The 18,984-nt window shown below is 44.6% G+C and overlaps 1 protein-coding gene across 7 annotated transcripts in view; it reads left to right on the top strand.

Moving 5' to 3' along the window:
- The window catches only part of PHACTR1 (phosphatase and actin regulator 1), a 530,355-nt gene that overhangs the window by 339,375 nt on the left and 171,996 nt on the right, over positions 1–18,984 (top strand). Inside the window, exon 1 of one of the 7 annotated variants that reach the window (XM_073589965.1) lies at positions 17,033–17,495. The exons of 5 other annotated variants lie outside the window; for them this stretch is intronic. In XM_073589965.1, the coding sequence (XP_073446066.1) occupies positions 17,246–17,495 (250 nt within the window). In that variant the 5' untranslated portion in view covers positions 17,033–17,245. Of the gene's footprint in view, positions 1–17,032; positions 17,496–18,984 lie in introns of those variants that run through there. One more of the 7 variants, XM_073589962.1, reaches the window with a different exon arrangement.

The raw sequence follows: 18,984 nt of genomic DNA, 5'->3' as shown, positions 1-18,984 counted from the left end.
AATTATCGGTGTCATGTAACAACAACAAGCCATATTAAATCCCAGCAATAGCATAAACATTGACACATAAAGAAAAACAATCCCACAATATTTAACGGGGATCATTTGCATATAAAATGCTAGTGTATGATAAAAGGAATCGGCAAGAATACACCTACTACAACATTCCTTGTGACATAATTTAAAGATGTAGCCCACTACTTTTTCATTGAAGACCTATCCCTAGCATAGGTCATCTATGTCTGATCGGCCGTAGGCCCCCGCCAATCAGCTGCTATTGGTGGTGGCGGACCACTTGCAGAGTTGGCCATCTTCTGATAGCGAAGGGTACTGCACATCCACCTCCTATGGTTCCTGATCAATGGGGGTGCCGGGTATTGGGTCCCGGCCGATAAGACACTGATGACCTTTCCTAAGGATAGGTCATCAATCAAAAAGTAGTGAACAACCTCTTTAAGATCTCATGCACATACCAGGGCCATGTACATGAGGGTTTGCGCACACAGACTTTTGTATGTTTGTTTAAGCGAGCTGAGAAATCGGTAAAAAAAACCACTTGAAAAATCCTTCCTGTTCTTGTGTTGTGAAACCATTTTGGTGGTCATATGTTCTGTTATGACACATGGGTGTCATCGTCAGGTGTCATCACCTCATCCCTTTATGAATTTATGAATTACTACCTTCAATACCCTCTCCTGATGAATCACACTCCATGATGGGGAAACGTGTGGAGGTTGTGATGGATTGGTAGCTATATGGGATCGCTCTGTAGTTTTAGTGACACCGTTAGGTCTTATTATTAAATACAATGCTCATTTTCTGATGACTACTTTTGCATTTTATGTTGGGTTGACAAGCCACCACTGAGTAGCCATGGTCAGGGCCGCCATCAGGGCATTACTGCCCTGACTCGCGTATGGGTCCCAATGGGCAGAGGGGGCCCGTATCGGGCCCCGTCATTTTCGCCCATTGGGCCCCACTGCCCATCAAGTATCTGATTCTGCCTCCGAGAAGCAGGCTCAGTTATCTATTGCCATGCGTGGGCCCGCGCACGGCAATAGTTAAAGCTGCCAGCCAATTGGAGGCTGGCAGCTGATGTCAGTGCGCATGCGCCGGCTTCTGACATCATTGCCAGTCGCCGGCAGTGCGCGCTACAACGGAGTTGATGGATCTTCGCTGCAGGAGCGCAGCCAGGTAAGGACAAAGTGTTTTTTTTTTAATGAAAGTGGTAAGCCGGGGGCAGAATGGACACAGGGGGGCTGAGTGGACACAGGGGGCAGAATGGACACGGGGGGGTAGAATGGACACAGGGGGGCAGAATGGACATGGGGCAGAATAGACTACACAGAGGGCAGAATGGAGGCACAGGGCAAAATGGACATAGGGGGCAGGATGGGAGACACATGGTGCAGGGTCATGGGGCAGAATGGAGACAGATGGGGCGGCAGAATCATGGGACAGATGGGCCAGGATTAGGAGATCATATGGGGCCTAATGGATACTCATGAGGGCAGGATGGGAGAACATATGACTGGAGCCAGAAATGAGATACAAGGGGCCAGGAGGGGGGGTATTAGTACCGTAGGGACTAATTAAGGGATATTGTTACTGCAATGATGTATTTATTTTTTGAGGATGCTGGTTTAAATGGGGGGCAGTCCTGTTAATGTGCAGAGCGACACTATGTTGCCTTATTTTTCTTCATCTTGTTGTAGTGTAGAAGTTGGGAAAAAATTAAGTAATGTGTTCTGCAAGCAGAGCTCTAGATAACTGTGTTATTTCCTGTAGAGACGAGCCCTGGCTGGAAGACGTGATGGCGGTCTGTGCTGGATGAAAAATGAAAAGCAAAGCTGAAGGACTTCACATAGAGACATCTATGTTAGTGTGTTACCTGTGCACTGACACTATATACAGAGTTCCTGTATACAATGTCACCAGTGATCACTGTATTACCTGTACACTGGCACTATATACAGAGCACCTGTGTATGTCACTGGTGATCACTGTATAACCTGTGCAATGACACTATGTACAGAGCTCCTGTGTATAATGTCATCAGTGATCACTGTATTACCTGTACACAGACACTGCATACTAAGTACAGATCTCATGTGTATAATGGCACTTATGGTGATAGTATTGTGGGTTTTTTTATTAATGTTCAGAATTATAGTATTCAGCCACCATGTGGTGGTAATATGTGGTCTGGTCATGGTGTGGTGGTATTTGTCCCTTGTATGTGGTATTATAGGTCACTATGTGGTGGTAATATGTGGTCTGGTCATGGTGTGGCTGTATTTGTTCCCTGTATGTGGTATTATAGGTCACTATGTTGTGATAATATGTGGTATTTGTCCCTTTGGATGTGATATTATCGGTCATTTTAAAAATTGAAAAATAAATAAAAATATGCATAAATTGTATTGGATATTGTAACAAATGTTTAATAGGGTAGAGTAGAGTAGGGCCCGGTCAAAAGAGTCTACCTTGTGGTGGTGGATTTAAAAAATCTTTTGGTTAGAACAAGAGCTGCTGGCTATATCTGTGACCTGGAGATGGGAACTGTTAATGTGTGATTGGTGAGAAGTGGAGTTTTTCCAAGAGAGAGCGGTGGGACTGTGGACAGTTTGAAAGGTGGAGGCAGGGCTGGGGTGGAGCCTGAGCAGAGTCTCAAGGGGGCCCCAAACATTTTGCCAGTATGGGGCCCCGAAATTCCTAGTGGAAGCCCTGGCCATGGTATCATATTTATTTTAGATATATGCCCAGCATTTAGGAACCATTTGAATATGTTTTGCTGCCTCCATATAGTATGGGAGATAGACAAATCACTATGGTACTTTGCTTATACAGATGTTGATGTGTATTAGGGTCGCCTAGGGGTTCCCAGGTTGAGATGACGGTGAGCAAGGGGCACCTTTTTGCGTGTTTGTCTTAGTGTGCCAACCTCCACGGTCAGGTAGGGTGATTTGTAGGGGTTATTTTTTAGGGTAAGTTTATAGGCACTCTATCCATTTATTCAGACCTCTTTTCCATATTAACCCCTACCCCCATATAGATCATCTATATGGGATCCTATTTTAGGCTTGTATAGGTGAGTCACGTTTTTCACACTCTGTTCGTCGGAACAGCCCTATTCAATATCGTTGATCAGTGTGCTGCCCATTACTATCTGATTTTAAGACAATCAGCACATGTAATAATATGGATGTCTGAACAAGCCCTAAGACTGCACACATGTAATTCAGTGCATACAGATCCTAACATGTTTGGTATAACCAACTGAAACAAGAAAATCACCCGACTGTATTCTGTTGGTTATATAACAAATATTTTTCAGGTGTACTGGTTTCTGCAAATATCTCCAAATACAATATTAACTGGAAAATACATAAGGAAATAGTGAAATAGTTAGATTTTACAAATAAAACATAAGGGGAACAAGTCAGCGTAAGGAGACTTATAGGCTATGCAATGCTCTGGGAATTTAAATATGCAAATGACCTCCTTTGAGCGGTAGAGGACTGCACTCTAGCGCCACCATTTGTAAGTATCTTAAGTCAATATCGACCCTTTAACGAGCCTTGCCAAATAAGAAGCCAAACAAGACAGTTCATTTGCACTTCTATTTGCGTTTCTGCTTTGACTTCTTATCCAACATAATGTTGCAGGGCTCTTCAAAGGCTTTTATGGCTCATGCAGATGTCTGTAGATCTTGGTCTGAGCACGGACCGCAATACACGGTCTGTCTGTTAGTCTCCTGGCCCTAAACCAACATATTCATAGGCGTTTATGATGCTATTGAGTTCAGATCATGTTGCCCGCAGGCCTGTCCATGCATAGTTAGTTCATTCTTGGACCGAAATCAATGGACGCCTGCATGAGCCCTTAGGTCTGCTACATCCAATAGGTGGCGCTAGAGTTTAAGTCCTCTTCCTCTCTGAAGAGGCGATTTGTATGCATGATTTTCAGCTACGACAGTACCATACCTTATAAAAAATCTAAAATATAAATTATCAAATGTTTACTCCAAGGCCTCCATGTCCCATAATCGGTCAGTTTCTTATGCTTACATTACTTAGGAAAGAAATGAAATAAAATGAAAAATTCTGTCTGTTCATACAAACGGTTCTCTGATGGTCATTTTTGGGGGAAGGATGTTTCTATTTTTTGTTATAATTCCATATCCGTATTACCTGCTATAACTATAATTGTCTTAGATTGTTGATCCTAATAAGGAATATTCATCGCGCCCCGATGTTATAATGCAGCTGCGCTGCGCTGACGGTCTATGAAGAACAGGGAAAGCTTGGTAAAAACGTTGCTTCCTGTTGTCAATCATCACTGCTTGTCTATGAAGCAAAGCGATAGTAAATGGCCGCCGGTGTCGACACATTAGCATGCTCTCTTCTTTCTCGAGATTTCTGCTTTGTTAATCCTCCGTAAAGTCCGCTCATTCTTCATATCATTTGAAAGTCAGATTTGCTTATGAAAGCATATCCCGCCTTATACCGTGCAATTAAAAGGCTGAAATTTATGGTCAGCTAAGCTAGAATAAATCATGATGCCTCTTATAAAAACACATCATCTACACAATAATCCTGCGTACTCCGATTTCATAATTAAATCACAAGCTAGTGATTCTAATATTAAGAAGGAAACCATTGCCGTTCCCTGGGGCAACATCAGCTATTTTTGTCCATTTAAAAATCCTAGCAGGTAGCGCATCTCATTTAGCGAAAATGGCTGCTGGCAAAATCATTCTTCACCGCTTGTATATTTAACCCGTGAAATGCCGAGGTTGAGCTCAGTTTGTTCATGTGCAAGCTCTCCCTGCACTTGCTTTTTGAAAACAGATAATATTACTATGGTACTTTTCAGGCTATTACATTATTATAGAGTAGAAATGTTGGCAGCGGTCACCAGAATTTGTCATTTTTGCTATGTTGTTTATTGCGCAATTTTATTGGAGCTCTCATAATGCTTGCAAATAATTTAGTATTGTAAGACGTAGGGCGCCAGAATTACTCCGGAATGTTGTAATCATGGAAACTGGCATAGGGATCTTTTCTATAACATTAGGAGATAGCAAAATAATTGCTCACTTCACTGTTCAAAGTGGTGTCAAAGGTTCCAATTTCACAAGATGTCTGATGGATATGGTACTAACACGTGTGAAAAGAGGTCTAATAATAATAAATCAAATAAAATGGTGTTTCAATAATATATCCAGACAGTTTAATGCACAATTAATTTCTTGTAGGGAACCTAGCATCAGAAAATGACCTAATGTTTAAATCAGGTTTTAGCGTTACATTTATTTTTAAAACATTTTTGGACATGTTCTTTTTTTATGAATTACAATCTGTAACAATTTTAAAAAACAAAATAGAGATCTTGTAATTTTCGCACTTGCCACTGAGGCTTTTTAAACTCTAACTTTCTGTTTCAGGAAACAACACATGTGCATAGACACAATACCTTGACCCTAACTTGTGTATTGAAGTGTCTAATGACTGTGTGAAAATGTCGTTGTGAAGGGAGGGAGATAAGAGTCAGTTGTGACATCTCCTACTGTGAATTCTTGAATCCTTTGTTATCAGCTGTGAAAAGAGGGGTTATTTATCATTGTAATCCTGCCTCTGATGATAGGAACCCTTGAAGAAACCTCTTCCTAAAAGGACTAGAAGTATTACGATAGCTTAAAAAAGCCCAAGTAGCCCGTGTGAAAATTGCAAATGATTAATTCTCGTTTTCTTTTTTAATAGATCATAATTAATAAAAAAAATACATGTAGCAAGAAAAACCTGATTTAAACAATACGTCATTTTCTGATGATAGCTTCCCTTTCAACTGATAAATGACCAAGCAGTTTCAGTATAGCAGGTACCCCTGGATAGACTGATTGTACATGGCTCTTACCAGGTACGAACTGGGACAGAAATTCAGCCCTGGCATTTGAAATCACACAGGCCCATGTTGTCCCCGCCCCCGAGCCCCAGATGGGATACATTACTAATATTACCCTGGATGGAGGAAAGCAAGATTTACTACAAGACCAATATTATTAATGATTCCCGTGATCTGCTGACCTTGTGCTCCGTCACAACGCTTAACAGTATGGATTCTGTTAACGTAGCAGGCAAAGCAGCCCACAACTAGAGAAGCCCTTCTGGCATTTGCCAGAATTGCCAGATGGCCAGTCCGGCCCTGGTTCTCACCCAGTTCAAGTTTTGCTTCAAGTTTTGCTAAATTAAAACAAATGTCCATGAGAGTTTACTAAAGTGCAAAAATAGGGCATTATTGGCAGAATTTCAGCAAAACTAAATGCATTGCACTAAACGATATACATACAGTATATCAAATAATTTTTTTTCAAAGGAAACTTGTTAGGATGATTTTCGAAATTATTCCTGTTTTGTATTAATAATCTGATATGACGGTGCCGAGAAATCAATCAAATAGACTGTATTGACACTCCCCCAATGCAACACTAGGCTGATCTGCATATGGATCTCTCAGCTCTAGCACATTAGATTAGTTCATAACAGATCTCATTTTCTATAAACCTATAGCTATAGTTATAAAACCGTCCGGATCTGTTCCCACAATAGTAGAACATTTTGTATCAATGAAACAATAATTTTCTGTATAACAAAAAGCAAAGCAATACAAATCAATAGGTCTATTAGTAATATATTAATATTCATGTATATGTGTTGTACAAATAATCAGATGAAAATTCTTCCTCTTGCGTCATTGAAAATTGCGTTCTCCAAACACTTGTCTCCAATATCCCAGTCTCTATGGAGAAGGCGGCGATTATCATTGTTAGTAATAGCAGTATTGAGCCACACAGGCATCTTTCTCTGCACAATACAACTGAAGAACAATCCTGCATTAAATTTAGGACAAACGGGTAAACAACCTTTTCTGAGCTGAGGGCCATGTTCTTATGTTGCATCACTCCCATGGGCCAAAATCAAACTTCAAGGGGTATTACCATCCAAGACATTTCCAGCATATAAAGTTATATCTGATAAATGCCTGAAAGATGTAAGTAGGCCATAAAGTGGAACCTGCACCTCTGAGAATAACATGGGTCCACTTTCCATCCAGTTAGCACTTAGGAGAGGGGACGGTCATGCGTGAATGTGGTTTTAACCACTGTCAACTTAAAGTGGTAATAATGGCCTAAGAACTTATAAGCAGGTAGTTGCTAACTACCTGCCTCTTCTGCCTAGCGCCAGCTTAGAGAGGTCATGGACAGCTTCTGCCAGCAATTACAGTGGCGTCATGTCGACAGAGCAGCTGCTTCTCTTCCGCTCTGCTCTGTTGAGGGGCACTACAGCCGATGTCATGCTGATTGACAGCCGGCTCCCCGCTGCCTAGCTCTGGGAGCCAGCTGTCAATCAGCATGACGTCGGCAGTAATGCCACCTCAACAGAGCTCCTGAAAGAGGAAGAGCCTCTCTGTTGATGTGAGGCAGCAGAATCACCGGCATGAGCGGTCCGTGACCGCTTTGAGTCAGCGTCGGTCAGAACAGTCAGGTAGTTAGCAACTATCTGTCTGTCAGTTCTTAGTCTCATGAGAAAAAATAAAATAAGCCAGGATATCCACTTTAAATACCATAAACTACAATGTTTATAGTGTTTATAAATCACAATAGATGTGGGCCCGATGCTATTACATCGGGAGGGCAGTGTGTGTGTGTGGGGTGTGTGTCCTGCTGCTTCCTGCCCACCCACCTCCATGCAGTCACAGCTGGCAGGAAAGACGATTTGCGGCCTGTGCTGGAGATGGGGTGCGGCACCACCAGAGGGCGCCCATATTCAATCTTCAGCACAGGCCGCAAGCCACGTCTTTCCTGACGGCTGTGACTGCATGGAGGTGGGTGGGCAGGAAGCAGCGGGATCTGGCGCATGTAGTTAGGCGGTGGGTTCTGGCGGCGATCCGGTGGCGGGTCCTGGCGGAGATCCGGTGGCGGGTCCAGCGGCGGCGGTCCGGCGTGGGTGTCCCACTGGTGGTACTGCGGAAGGATCTGGTACCACCAGCGGGTGCCATATTGGAATACCCATCACTTGGGTATTCCAATATGTCGGTTGGCGTACTTCCGGTGCAGCGCAGTGGATTGTGGGATTCGAGGATGTCCGGACGGAAGTGGATGACGGACAATTTTAGGTAAGTATATAATAGATACATTTTTCTGGAGTAACAAAGATTGAGTGGGGAAACTATTGAGCTCACTGGAAAAAGTCTACTCAGACTCTGGCCGGGGGTATTCATATCGCATACTTGCGGTCATGTGACCACCGTTCCCTTCCCTGACATTGAAGAATCCTTGCAACGCACAGTGCGTGCGCTGTGAGGATTCATAAGTCTGTAATTGCATAGAGTGGCTGCAGACTTGTCGTTTTATAGTGTATCACCCCTTTAAAGATAGTTATCGTATTCCAAAACATTTCTCAGCTTCTCAAAGGATCAGTAGTAAAATGTTTGTTTTTTGGGAGACCTCCACTGATTATTTGAATGAGGGTCCACAGTGATCAATCATGTGGATAGGTGATTAATGACGTAATGAGATTTTATACCTGATGTGACTTTCACTGCATCTGTATAGCAGACAGAGTCCTCATCTAGAAGAGGGAATATGTAATACATAACATATCGCACTAGCAACCAGAGAAACGATAGGACTTCGCTTGATCAGATGATGCATGCAATGTACCTATTAATGTTTTAATTAAATCTTCATATGAAAATTAGCAGGTGGCAAAAGCAGCGACCTCACTCAGCAAGAAACCAATTACACTAGCTCCGGTGCTTAGCACATTATGACCCATTCCCAGATCTGACCACAGCAACACCTATTGTTATGCCGCTGTGAATTACATTAATTTACACCGGTAAGGTCAAATTGGGTAGATGTAGAGCTCCTCGTCTGTACGGATTCCCGTGGGGAAACGTAATGTTCTGTATTCGTGTACATTGTAAAAATAAGAAAGAATAAATTGAACTCATGGCCGTGCCGCATTGTAAGATGTGTTGTCCTGGAGGCACATTCGGGATCTACACAGTGCACTACGGTCCTAAACTCCTTGCTTGGAAGTATCGTACATTTGGGCAGTGGCCTTGTCATTTTGGTAACTGTAATGTTATCGAAAATCTCTATTTTTAGATATTACAAATATAAAATGATAATACTAATTTTATTTATATAGTGCAAACTTATTCCGCAGCAGAAATTAGGGGACACATGTCCAAATAATATCAGACATTGCAGAGTAACATGTAAGAGAGGTGTGAGGACCCCGCTCAGAAGAGCTTACAATCTACAAAGACACAAAAAGTGTAAGGTCCAGCCATCTTCATAATAAATAAGGGTATACATGTATGCCTGCATGAATTGTCTACGTACATATCTTAGGGAGAACCTGCTGCTCACAGGGGTCTCACCCGCTGGGACCCCCAGGGGTTCCAAGATGGAAGCCTAGGAACGCCAAGAGTGGGGCTCTGCAGGAGCTGATGTGTGCATGCTCAGCTTTTGCTATATTCATTGTCTATGGGACAAGAGCAGAGCACTACAATCTTAGTATCATGGGCAATGAATGGAGCAGAGGCCAGGCATACATACGCACCTCCTCTCCATCCAGGATGGGGCTGCAGGGCGCCATTGCAAAGCCCTGATCTTAGGATCACTGGAGATTCCAACATTTGAACCCCCAGCTATCAGCTATTCGCAAGTTATCCCCTTTCCATTGTATAGGAGATAACTTGTTTTTTGTTTTTTTTTAGAAAAACCCTTTAATCATAAGTTGTCAATTGTGATTAAAGGATATTAAGTTATTAAGAACAGAATCTCTCTGTAAATCGGAAATCTGCCAATAATTTGGCAAATAAATGAAGGAATACAGCCTCACGATCTGGGTATTTGGTCCCATTTCTATTGTAGGAGTAAAATGTTTTGAACATAAAAAACAATGTCTGAAAAGCTTCAGCCTCTTCCTTGCAATCCTCCGACATCCGCCATGCCGGGCAGTGGCCGAAGTGTTGTGATGTCATGGGACAAGCATTTGCTGGCTACAATCACGTTCTGTTTCTGGTGACATTCCTGGAGCTAATCTGTAGCATTGCCGAAATGCCCGAACAATAACTGGATACCGTTATGTGTTTATCTGCTCTTGGCGATATTATTTCAGCCCTCTACTATGGATAACAGCAGGTTTACTTCTGAGGCAACGCTCTGGAAGCAAATCCTAGAAACTACGTTCTTGGTTTTTTCCCTGTACTTTTTATTTCTGGGATTAAACAATAAAAATGCATCTGCCTACATTAATAAGTCTTTCTGGGAGTTGAAAAGGCTTTATGCGTTTTGACAATCCTTTTTAAATGCCCGTGGCATACTGATATCATGGAAGGTTGTATCCTGATCGGGGCTCCCCTATAAGCAGAAGCTACTAAAAGCGGCTTTAATATTAAGTGACCATGGTCCATCAGGCCATTCATGTTGTCTGGTGTTAGGGAATGGTTTGTCGAGTGCCGGTGACAACATGATAAGGTAATCACCACAGCATTTCTAATATTGAAGGGATTGACTGTAAGGAGACATGACCTTTATAAGGAATCTGTCACCAGGTGTTTGCCACCTAATCTGAGAACTGTATGATTTGGAGACAGAGATCCTGATTCCAGCGATGTGTCACTTACTAAGCTGCTTGCTGTACGTTACTATTTTACCAGCAGGAGGATATCACTAGAGGACTAGTAAATCTGCTGCCATGTAGACCTCTATATTCATGAGCTCTTTACAACTATACCACCACCACTGATTGGCAGCTTTCTGCCTATGCACAGTGTAGTGTGCACAGTAAGTAGCCAATCAGTGGAGTGGGCGAGGTTATAAGAAGCTTATCTTTCAGAGAACTGATAGATCTGCGGAATATAAAACAATAATTTTATCAAAACTGCAGCAAGCAGCCCAGTAAGTGATACATCGCTTTAATCTGGATCTCTGCCTCTACATCATGCTTTTGTTAGGTGGGGCAGCGAAAACCTGGTAACAGATTACCTTATTTACGCCACTGTCAACATATTTGTGCACATATCAAAAGACTGACCAACACTTCCAAACATAAATCAGGTGTGAACAGGTGTTTACTAAGACTAGCCATCTCCATATGTAACCAACAAACAAAATAGTGCTATAGCATGAGAACATGAAATATATGAAACTTGAATTTCATTACTGCACTGGAAAATTAGAAAAATTGAGAATACTTAGCACATAAATTGGCCAATTCATGTGTACCCAGCAGCCACGATAAGGCAATTCTCGTTGCTGGGAACCTGCTTGTGTGAATCCTCTCTTAGGCTGAAGCCTACAATTATATAGGTAGAAAAAAATAAAAAACGAAAAACCTTCCTGTCTGGCCTAAGCCTTTACTAGTGGTTCAGCCGCTCGATCCTTGTTCACATTCACGTCACTTGGCAAGTGAAAAGGTTTTAAATACTAGAGGGACTGTCCCATAAGGGTTGCCGTGGCGTGGCGGGATGGCTTGTACATTATTTTGATCAAAATTATGTTTACTAAATACCCTTATTATTATTATTACTATTATGCATTATTTGCAGTATATTTTTTACTTTTTAGTTCAGGATATTTGTGTTTTTTGCTTTCAATTATATAGGTAGGTAGGATCTTGATGTAACTAAAAACGCCTGAGGCTGAGAGGAGACTATGTATACAAATATCAAAAGACTGATTGTCACTTCCAAACAGAAATCAGGTGTGAACAGGTGCTTACGAAGAACAGCTATCTCCATATATAACCAACAAATAAAGTGGCACTCTGTAGCGCTATAGCATGCAAACATGAAATATATGAAATTAGAATTGATATTTTTATACATAGGCTCTCTGAGCACTCCACTCCTCAGCAGGATCCTACCATCCCATATAAATAGATTAAGCAGCCAATGAGCAAAATCAGCACAATAGTAGAACCACCAATGACCCTCATAATGGAAATAATCAGCTGATCGCATATGCCATGATAATAGGACAGTCGCAAAACAAGACAAAGATTGTGAGGAAACCTCAAAAACAAGACCAAACAGTCCACAAATCACTATAAAAATAGATTTTATTAAATAGACAGACAAATGTACAGAGACAGGAGGCTAGTGAGCGGAAAGTGCAATAAATCCACATCACATGAGATGTAAAGAAAGGTGCAAAGACTAATAATACCTATGTCTCACATATGGTAAAATGTACTTTCAAAATCAAATGAATAAGCCAAGGAGGAACAAAAGAAATAGAGCCAACCAAAGTACAATGGTACAATATGTCATGCAGTAGCATCAATGGGCAGGTATAAGCACATGTTAATGTGGGGCAATGGAAAAATTAGCGTTTATACCTAAGTCAATGATGTGAATATAATGGCAATTCCCCAATATAAGTAAAATGACAATAGGCATGTATCACATACACCCATTAATGTATGTACTCCTGGGGCAGCCAGCATAATAACCACTAGATTCAAAGATTCAAAGAAGCTTTATTGGCAGGACTAAATATACATTAGTTTTGCCAAAGCAGGTGTACAGAAGGGGATAGGGACTGTAGGGATGTTGGGAAGGGGCTGTAGGAAAGGTGGATGGGGCAGATCCAGGATGGGGCCACTATAAACAGACATTCATATTACCTACAAATCGGCAAGGAGACACAGGAATATAAGTCAGGCACCCACCCCAACGCACGTTTCGGATCCTTAGATCCTTCCTAAGGGATCCTCACAATATTTGTCTTCATCCCATATAAATGTAGGCTATCAGCCCATGAGAGGAGTCCGCACAGGGCAGGTCCCAGCAATGAGAATCGCCTTATTTTGGCTGCCGGGTACACATGAATTGGACAATTTATTTGCTAAGTATTCTCAATTTTTCTAGAGCAGTAATGCAATTCAGATTTCATATATGTCATGTTTGCATGATATAGCGCTACAGAGTGCATCTTTATTTGTTGGTTACTGTCAGCATATGACTTAAATCCAGACATTTTGACATCTACTATACTGTATTGCATTTTGTCGGCACTGTTGCAGAGGCGGTGACGTTAAAGGGAACCTGTCAGCTGATTCATGCTCCCTGTAGTTTGCATTATTGCAGCCATGCTTGCTTCATTCTAAAATACTGCAGCGTTTCATAGAAAAACATACTGTGAAAAGCCTCTTATGGAGGAGTATACTCGGATGAACTTATAAAACGAGCGGCGCTCAGCATTCTTGTGTCATGTAAAAATGGACCATAAGAAATCACCTTCAGCTTCATGGTGTATGATTGTTGGTTTTCTCTGGGTATTCTGGTTTTCTCCCATACTTATCACATTAGAACTATCAGGTTGCTCGCTGTGGTGTTCATCCCAAATCCTGCCCAGTCAGCTCTACAGTGAAACACAGAAAGGGCAGACAGCAGTAGATTCTCTCTTCAGGTATAATTGGGCCGATCTGCAAATGACACTCTGATCAGACTCTGAGCATAGTTTGATCCGAATGTCAGCTTTGTGTGATCTGGTTTTCTCAGATGAGAGAATTGGAGCACACTGGGAGAAGGTGAAAATCCAAAATTCCTCATCTTTTCCATTCTGTCAGTCCGTGGAAATCGGACTGCACTCAGATATCATCCCAGTGCAGTCCACTGAAGTTCTACGCACTCATTGACTTGTATGGCCGAGTGCAAACTGAATATCGGAGCAAATTCAGGCATGCAGCAATTTTTTCCTCAGATTCTGTCCAAGCTAAAAATCGGACATAGAGTAACATTGGTCTGGGTGCAATCTGAGGTTTCATTGGATTGCACTCTCACCGATAATACGGCCATCTGCACAAGCTCAAGAGCTGAGTTATCTACAGGACATGTCCCATTAATCTACATACCGTATATGTTTTTGAGAAAATTACAGTTTTCCATAATCATAATAATATAATAATCTTTATTTTTATATAGCGCCAACATATTCCACAGCGCTTTACAGTTTGCACACATTATCATCACTGTCCCCGATGGGGCTCACAATCTAAAGTCCCTATCAGTATGTCTTTCCGTGTCGAGAAATCTAAACTGACCTGAAATAAATGTGTCATGTATGCACAATGGAATTCACAAAGATGATGTGATTTATTTTAAGAATTCAGTGAGAACATTGGAAAATATTAGTCCTATCATTTGGAATGTCAGTCACCATGGGGAAGAAAGGCTTCCATACAGTCCCCATGGGGAAGGAAGGCTTTCATACAGTCCCCATTAGAAAGGAAGGCTTCCATACAGTCCACATGGGGAAGGAAGGCTTCCATACAGTCCCCATTAGAAAGGAAGGCTTCCATACAGTCCCCATGGGGAAGGAAGGCTTCCATACAGTCCCCATGGGGAAGGAAGGCTTCCATACAGTCCACATGGGGAAGGAAGGCTTCCATACAGTCCCCATGGGGAAGGCTTTCATACAGTCCCCATTAGAAAGGAAGGCTTCCATACAGTCCCCATGGGGAAGGAAGGCTTTCATACAGTCTCCATGGGGAAGGAAGGCTTCCATACAGTCCCCATGGGGAAGGAAGGCTTCCATACAGTCCCCATGGGGAAGGAAGGCTTCCATACAGTCCCCATGGGGAAGGAAGGCATCTATACAGTCCCCATGGGGGAAGGAAGGCTTTCATACAGTCTCCATTAGAAAGGAAGGCTTCCACACAGTTCCCATGGGGAAGGAAGGCTTCCATACAGTCCCCATGGGGAAGGAAGGCTTCCATACAGTCCCCATTAGAAAGGAAGGCTTCCATACAGTCCCCATGGGGAAGGAAGGCTTCCATACAGTCCCCATGGGGAAGGAAGGCTTCCATACAGTCCACATGGGGAAGGAAGGCTTCCATACAGTCCCCATGGGGAAGGAAGGCTTCCATACAGTCCCCATTAGAAAGGAAGGCTTCCATACAGTCCCCATGGGGAAGGAAGGCTTCCATACAGTCCCCATTGGGAAGGAAGGCTTCCATACAGTCCCTATGGGGAAGGAAGGCTTCCATACAGTCCCCATGGGGAAGGAAGGCTTCCATACAGTCCCCATGGGGGAAGGAAGGCTTCCATACAGTTCCCATGGGGGAAGGAAGGCTTCCATACAGTCCCCATGGGGGAAGGAAGGCTTCCATACAGTCCTCATGCGGAAGGAAGGCTTCCATAAAGTCCCCATGGGGAGGGATGGCTTCTGTACATTAGATTAAAGGGACTAAGCTATTGCTGACGTGTCCATGGGACAGGTCATCAATATGATATCAGTGGAGGTCCTGCACTCCGGCACTACCGCCAATCAGTTGATATTTGCTCTGGCAGCGGCTGGATGTCAGTGATGTACAAACACTACAGTCAGGTACAGCACCTTATTGCCCATTCACTACGGACAGGTCATCCATACTTAGAATCTTTCATAGAGTCAGTTGTCGTGGGCTGATCTGATGGGTGGGTGGAGGCTACTAGATAGTGTTCATGGATGAGTGTGAGGAATCACAGGGGTAGCCTCGATGACAGATGGAACACGTTACGACTTAGCTATAAGGGTGAGCACACACGCTGCAGCTTCCTGCTTGCGTCTAAGCCGCTCCCATCATGATGCCCAATGGCCACATGAGTTGGTTCTAATATTGTGCTGCCACGGGGCATCACGGGTTTGGGACACGAGGCAAGGCGCATTGTGTGATCGCCCTAAGAGCTCTCCACTGTAATAAGCTGTTTGATGATCACATGATGAGGAAAGCTTCCGATCCACAAAATATTTTTTATTTAAAGGGGTTGTCTCATCATATAATATTGATGACCTAAGAATGGGATATTAATATCAGATCGATGGGGGTCCGACACCCGGCACCCCAACTGATCAGCTGTTATAAGCTCCGGTGGCGGCCGGATGTAAACAACGAATGGATCTAAACAGCACGGCTCCGGGCAATGTGTAGTGGCCGCTGCCGAGAACTGAAGATCCTCTCCTATCCAAGACAGCTGACAGCTCCATTCAATGCTTCCATCCAGCTGTCACCAGAGCTAGTAACAGCTGATTGATGGGGGGTGCCGGCTGTCGGACCCCCACTCATAGCATATTGAAGACCTGTCCTAAGAATAGGTGCTCAATATCAGATACCCTGACAATCACTTTAGTGATTACTACGGTGTCTTACACAAAATACATAAGAAGCCAGCATAACGTTTTGTGGCACATAAGGCCCTGCAGCATGGCCGCTATGGGATGATATGAGGATCAGATTTGCTGCAGATATTCCATGATTAAGACTCTTCTGAGTTGAAACGCGTCAGATTTCTACCATCCACTGCCTTAAAAATGTTCTTTTAAACATAAGAAATAAAGGTATAGTTTTCTACTACTTTCCTGCCTGAGATCGCTGGAGACTACTGTGTATTTGGACTTGTATGTGACAGGCCAGGGCGGCTCCGTGCGACGGTGTGCAACCTGCTACCCGAGGACGCCAAGGAATGAGCTGAAAATATTTGTCTTTTTATATTGAGTTTTTTTAAAGGGATTGTCTGGTTAAACTATACTGATGACCGATTCTTGGCATGAGTCATTAACATCAGGCGGCCCAACGGAAGACTAGGTGGTGCTCTGCAGGACCTCGCAGCGACTCCTACACAATGAATGGAGCGGTGCTGCGCTGTATACGTGGTTACATCTGTCTGGCACCAGAGTCGGTAACAGCTGATCAGTGGGGGTGCTGGGGGTCCCAGACCCCCGCCAGTCGCATATTGATGGAAAGTCCGCTACCCATTTCTTTAGCAGCTGTGACTGAGATTTTGTGCAATCCCAAACTGGGGAGAAAATCTGCAGTGAGAATGAACCAGCACTGTGCAATATGTGTCATGTCAATCCATGCTACGGGCGCTGACGCCAAGCGGGACGGTCCCATGGGTGCCCTATAGGGAAGCCAGGCTTGTGGGGGTCTGGCCTGGGGGTCTGCAGTGCATCACAGCAGGGATGAGACTGGACATAGCCTGGGAGCCTGAGGGGACTATGGGAGGGCTGGCTGCAGTGTGGAGCCAGTGAGGGTCAGCACTGAGTGCAGCAGGGCAATGGCCAGCAGTGTGTGCCTGCCTGCTGGGTGGCAGCACTTCGCAGAGGTCACCCCAGACTCCGGCTGCTCTCCTCCCTCCCCCCTGACAATGTGTGTGTGAGAAGACTGCTGACGGCGGGCGGATGGCGGAGCTCACACACTACGGCGGCAGGCAGCCCGGGATGTTCTCGCTGCCTTCGTTCGGCTGCAGAGAGGGCTCTGTGCCGCCTGGCACCGGCGGAGGCGACAAGCACCGGAAGAAAGCCTTCTACTTAGTGAGGATGAAGCCGCTGAAGGAGCCCACGAACAACAACAACGTGTCCTTTGTCATCCACTGTCACATCGGCAAGGAGATCAAGCACATCTGCAGCAACTGCAGCCGCGGGGAGGAAGGTGAGTGCGAGCGGGGCCATTATCTGCATTGTGCGGCGCCGGGTGCTCCGCTCCTGCCTGTGGTATCGTGCGGTGATGGCACATTGCCCTCTGCCGCGAGGGGGCGCTCTGCTTGTATGGCTGCAGTCTCTCTGTGCCGGGTATTAGCGTTCTGGGTGACATTCTGCTATGACTGATGCAGGGCCCGGAGTCATGGAAAGCCGGCACCTCATCATGTACAGGGGCTGCTGGGGCGACCCCTGCTGGGCAGAGCACAGGAGGCTGAGGGGACAGAGCAGTATACAGCTGAGGGGACAGTATACAGCTGAGGGGACAGAGCAGTATACAGCTGAGGACACAGTGCGGTATCCAGCTGAGGGGACAGAGCAGTATACAGCTGAGGACACAGTGCGGTATACAGCTGAGGGGACAGAGCAGTATAGAGCTGAGGGGACAGAGCAGTATACAGCTGAGGGGACAGAGCAGTATACAGCTGAGGACACAGTGCGGTATACAGCTGAGGGGACAGAGCAGTATACAGCTGAGGGGACAGTATACAGCTGAGGGGACAGAGCAGTATACAGCTGAGGACACAGTGCGGTATACAGCTGAGGGGACAGAGCAGTATACAGCTGAGGGGACAGAGCAGTATACAGCTGAGGACACAGTGCGGTATCCAGCTGAAGGGACAGAGCAGTATACAGCTGAAGGGACAGAGCAGTATACAGCTGAGGACACAGTGCGGTATACAGCTGAGGGGACAGAGCAGTATAGAGCTGAGGGGACAGAGCAGTATACAGCTGAGGACACAGTGCGGTATCCAGCTGAAGGGACAGAGCAGTATACAGCTGAAGGGACAGAGCAGTATACAGCTGAGGACACAGTGCAGTATACAGCTGAGGGGACAGAGCAGTATAGAGCTGAGGGGACAGAGCAGTATACAGCTGAGGACACAGTGCGGTATACAGCTGAGGGGACAGAGCAGTATAGAGCTGAGGGGACAGAGCAGTATACAGCAGAGGGGACAGCAGTATACAGCTGAAGGGACAGAGCAGTATACAGCTGAAGACACAGTGCGGTATACAGCTGAGGGGACAGAGCAGTATAGAGCTGAGGGGACAGAGCAGTATACAGCAGAGGGGACAGAGCAGTATACAGCTGAGGGGACAGAGCAGTATAGAGCTGAGGGGACAGAGCAGTATACAGCTGAGGGCACAGTATACAGCTGAGGGGACAGAGCAGTATACAGCTGAAGGGACAGTGCGGTATATAGCTGAGGGGACAGAGCGGTATACAGCTGAGGGGACAGAGCAGTATACAGCTGAGGGGACAGTGCAGTATACAGCTGAGGGGACAGAGCAGTATACAGCTGAGGGCACAGTATACAGCTGAGGGGACAGAGCAGTATACAGCTGAAGGGACAGTGCGGTATACAGCTGGGGGGACAGAGCGGTATATAGCTGAGGGGACAGAGCGGTATACAGCTGAGGGGACAGTGCAGTATACAGCT

Source organism: Dendrobates tinctorius, unplaced genomic scaffold (assembly GCF_039654945.1).
Source record: "Dendrobates tinctorius isolate UK_male_01 unplaced genomic scaffold, ASM3965494v1 ptg000115l, whole genome shotgun sequence".
Lineage (NCBI taxonomy): Eukaryota > Metazoa > Chordata > Amphibia > Anura > Dendrobatidae > Dendrobates > Dendrobates tinctorius.
The sequence above is the reverse complement of the archived record's forward strand: the minus strand, read 5'-3'. Positions and strand labels throughout refer to the sequence as shown.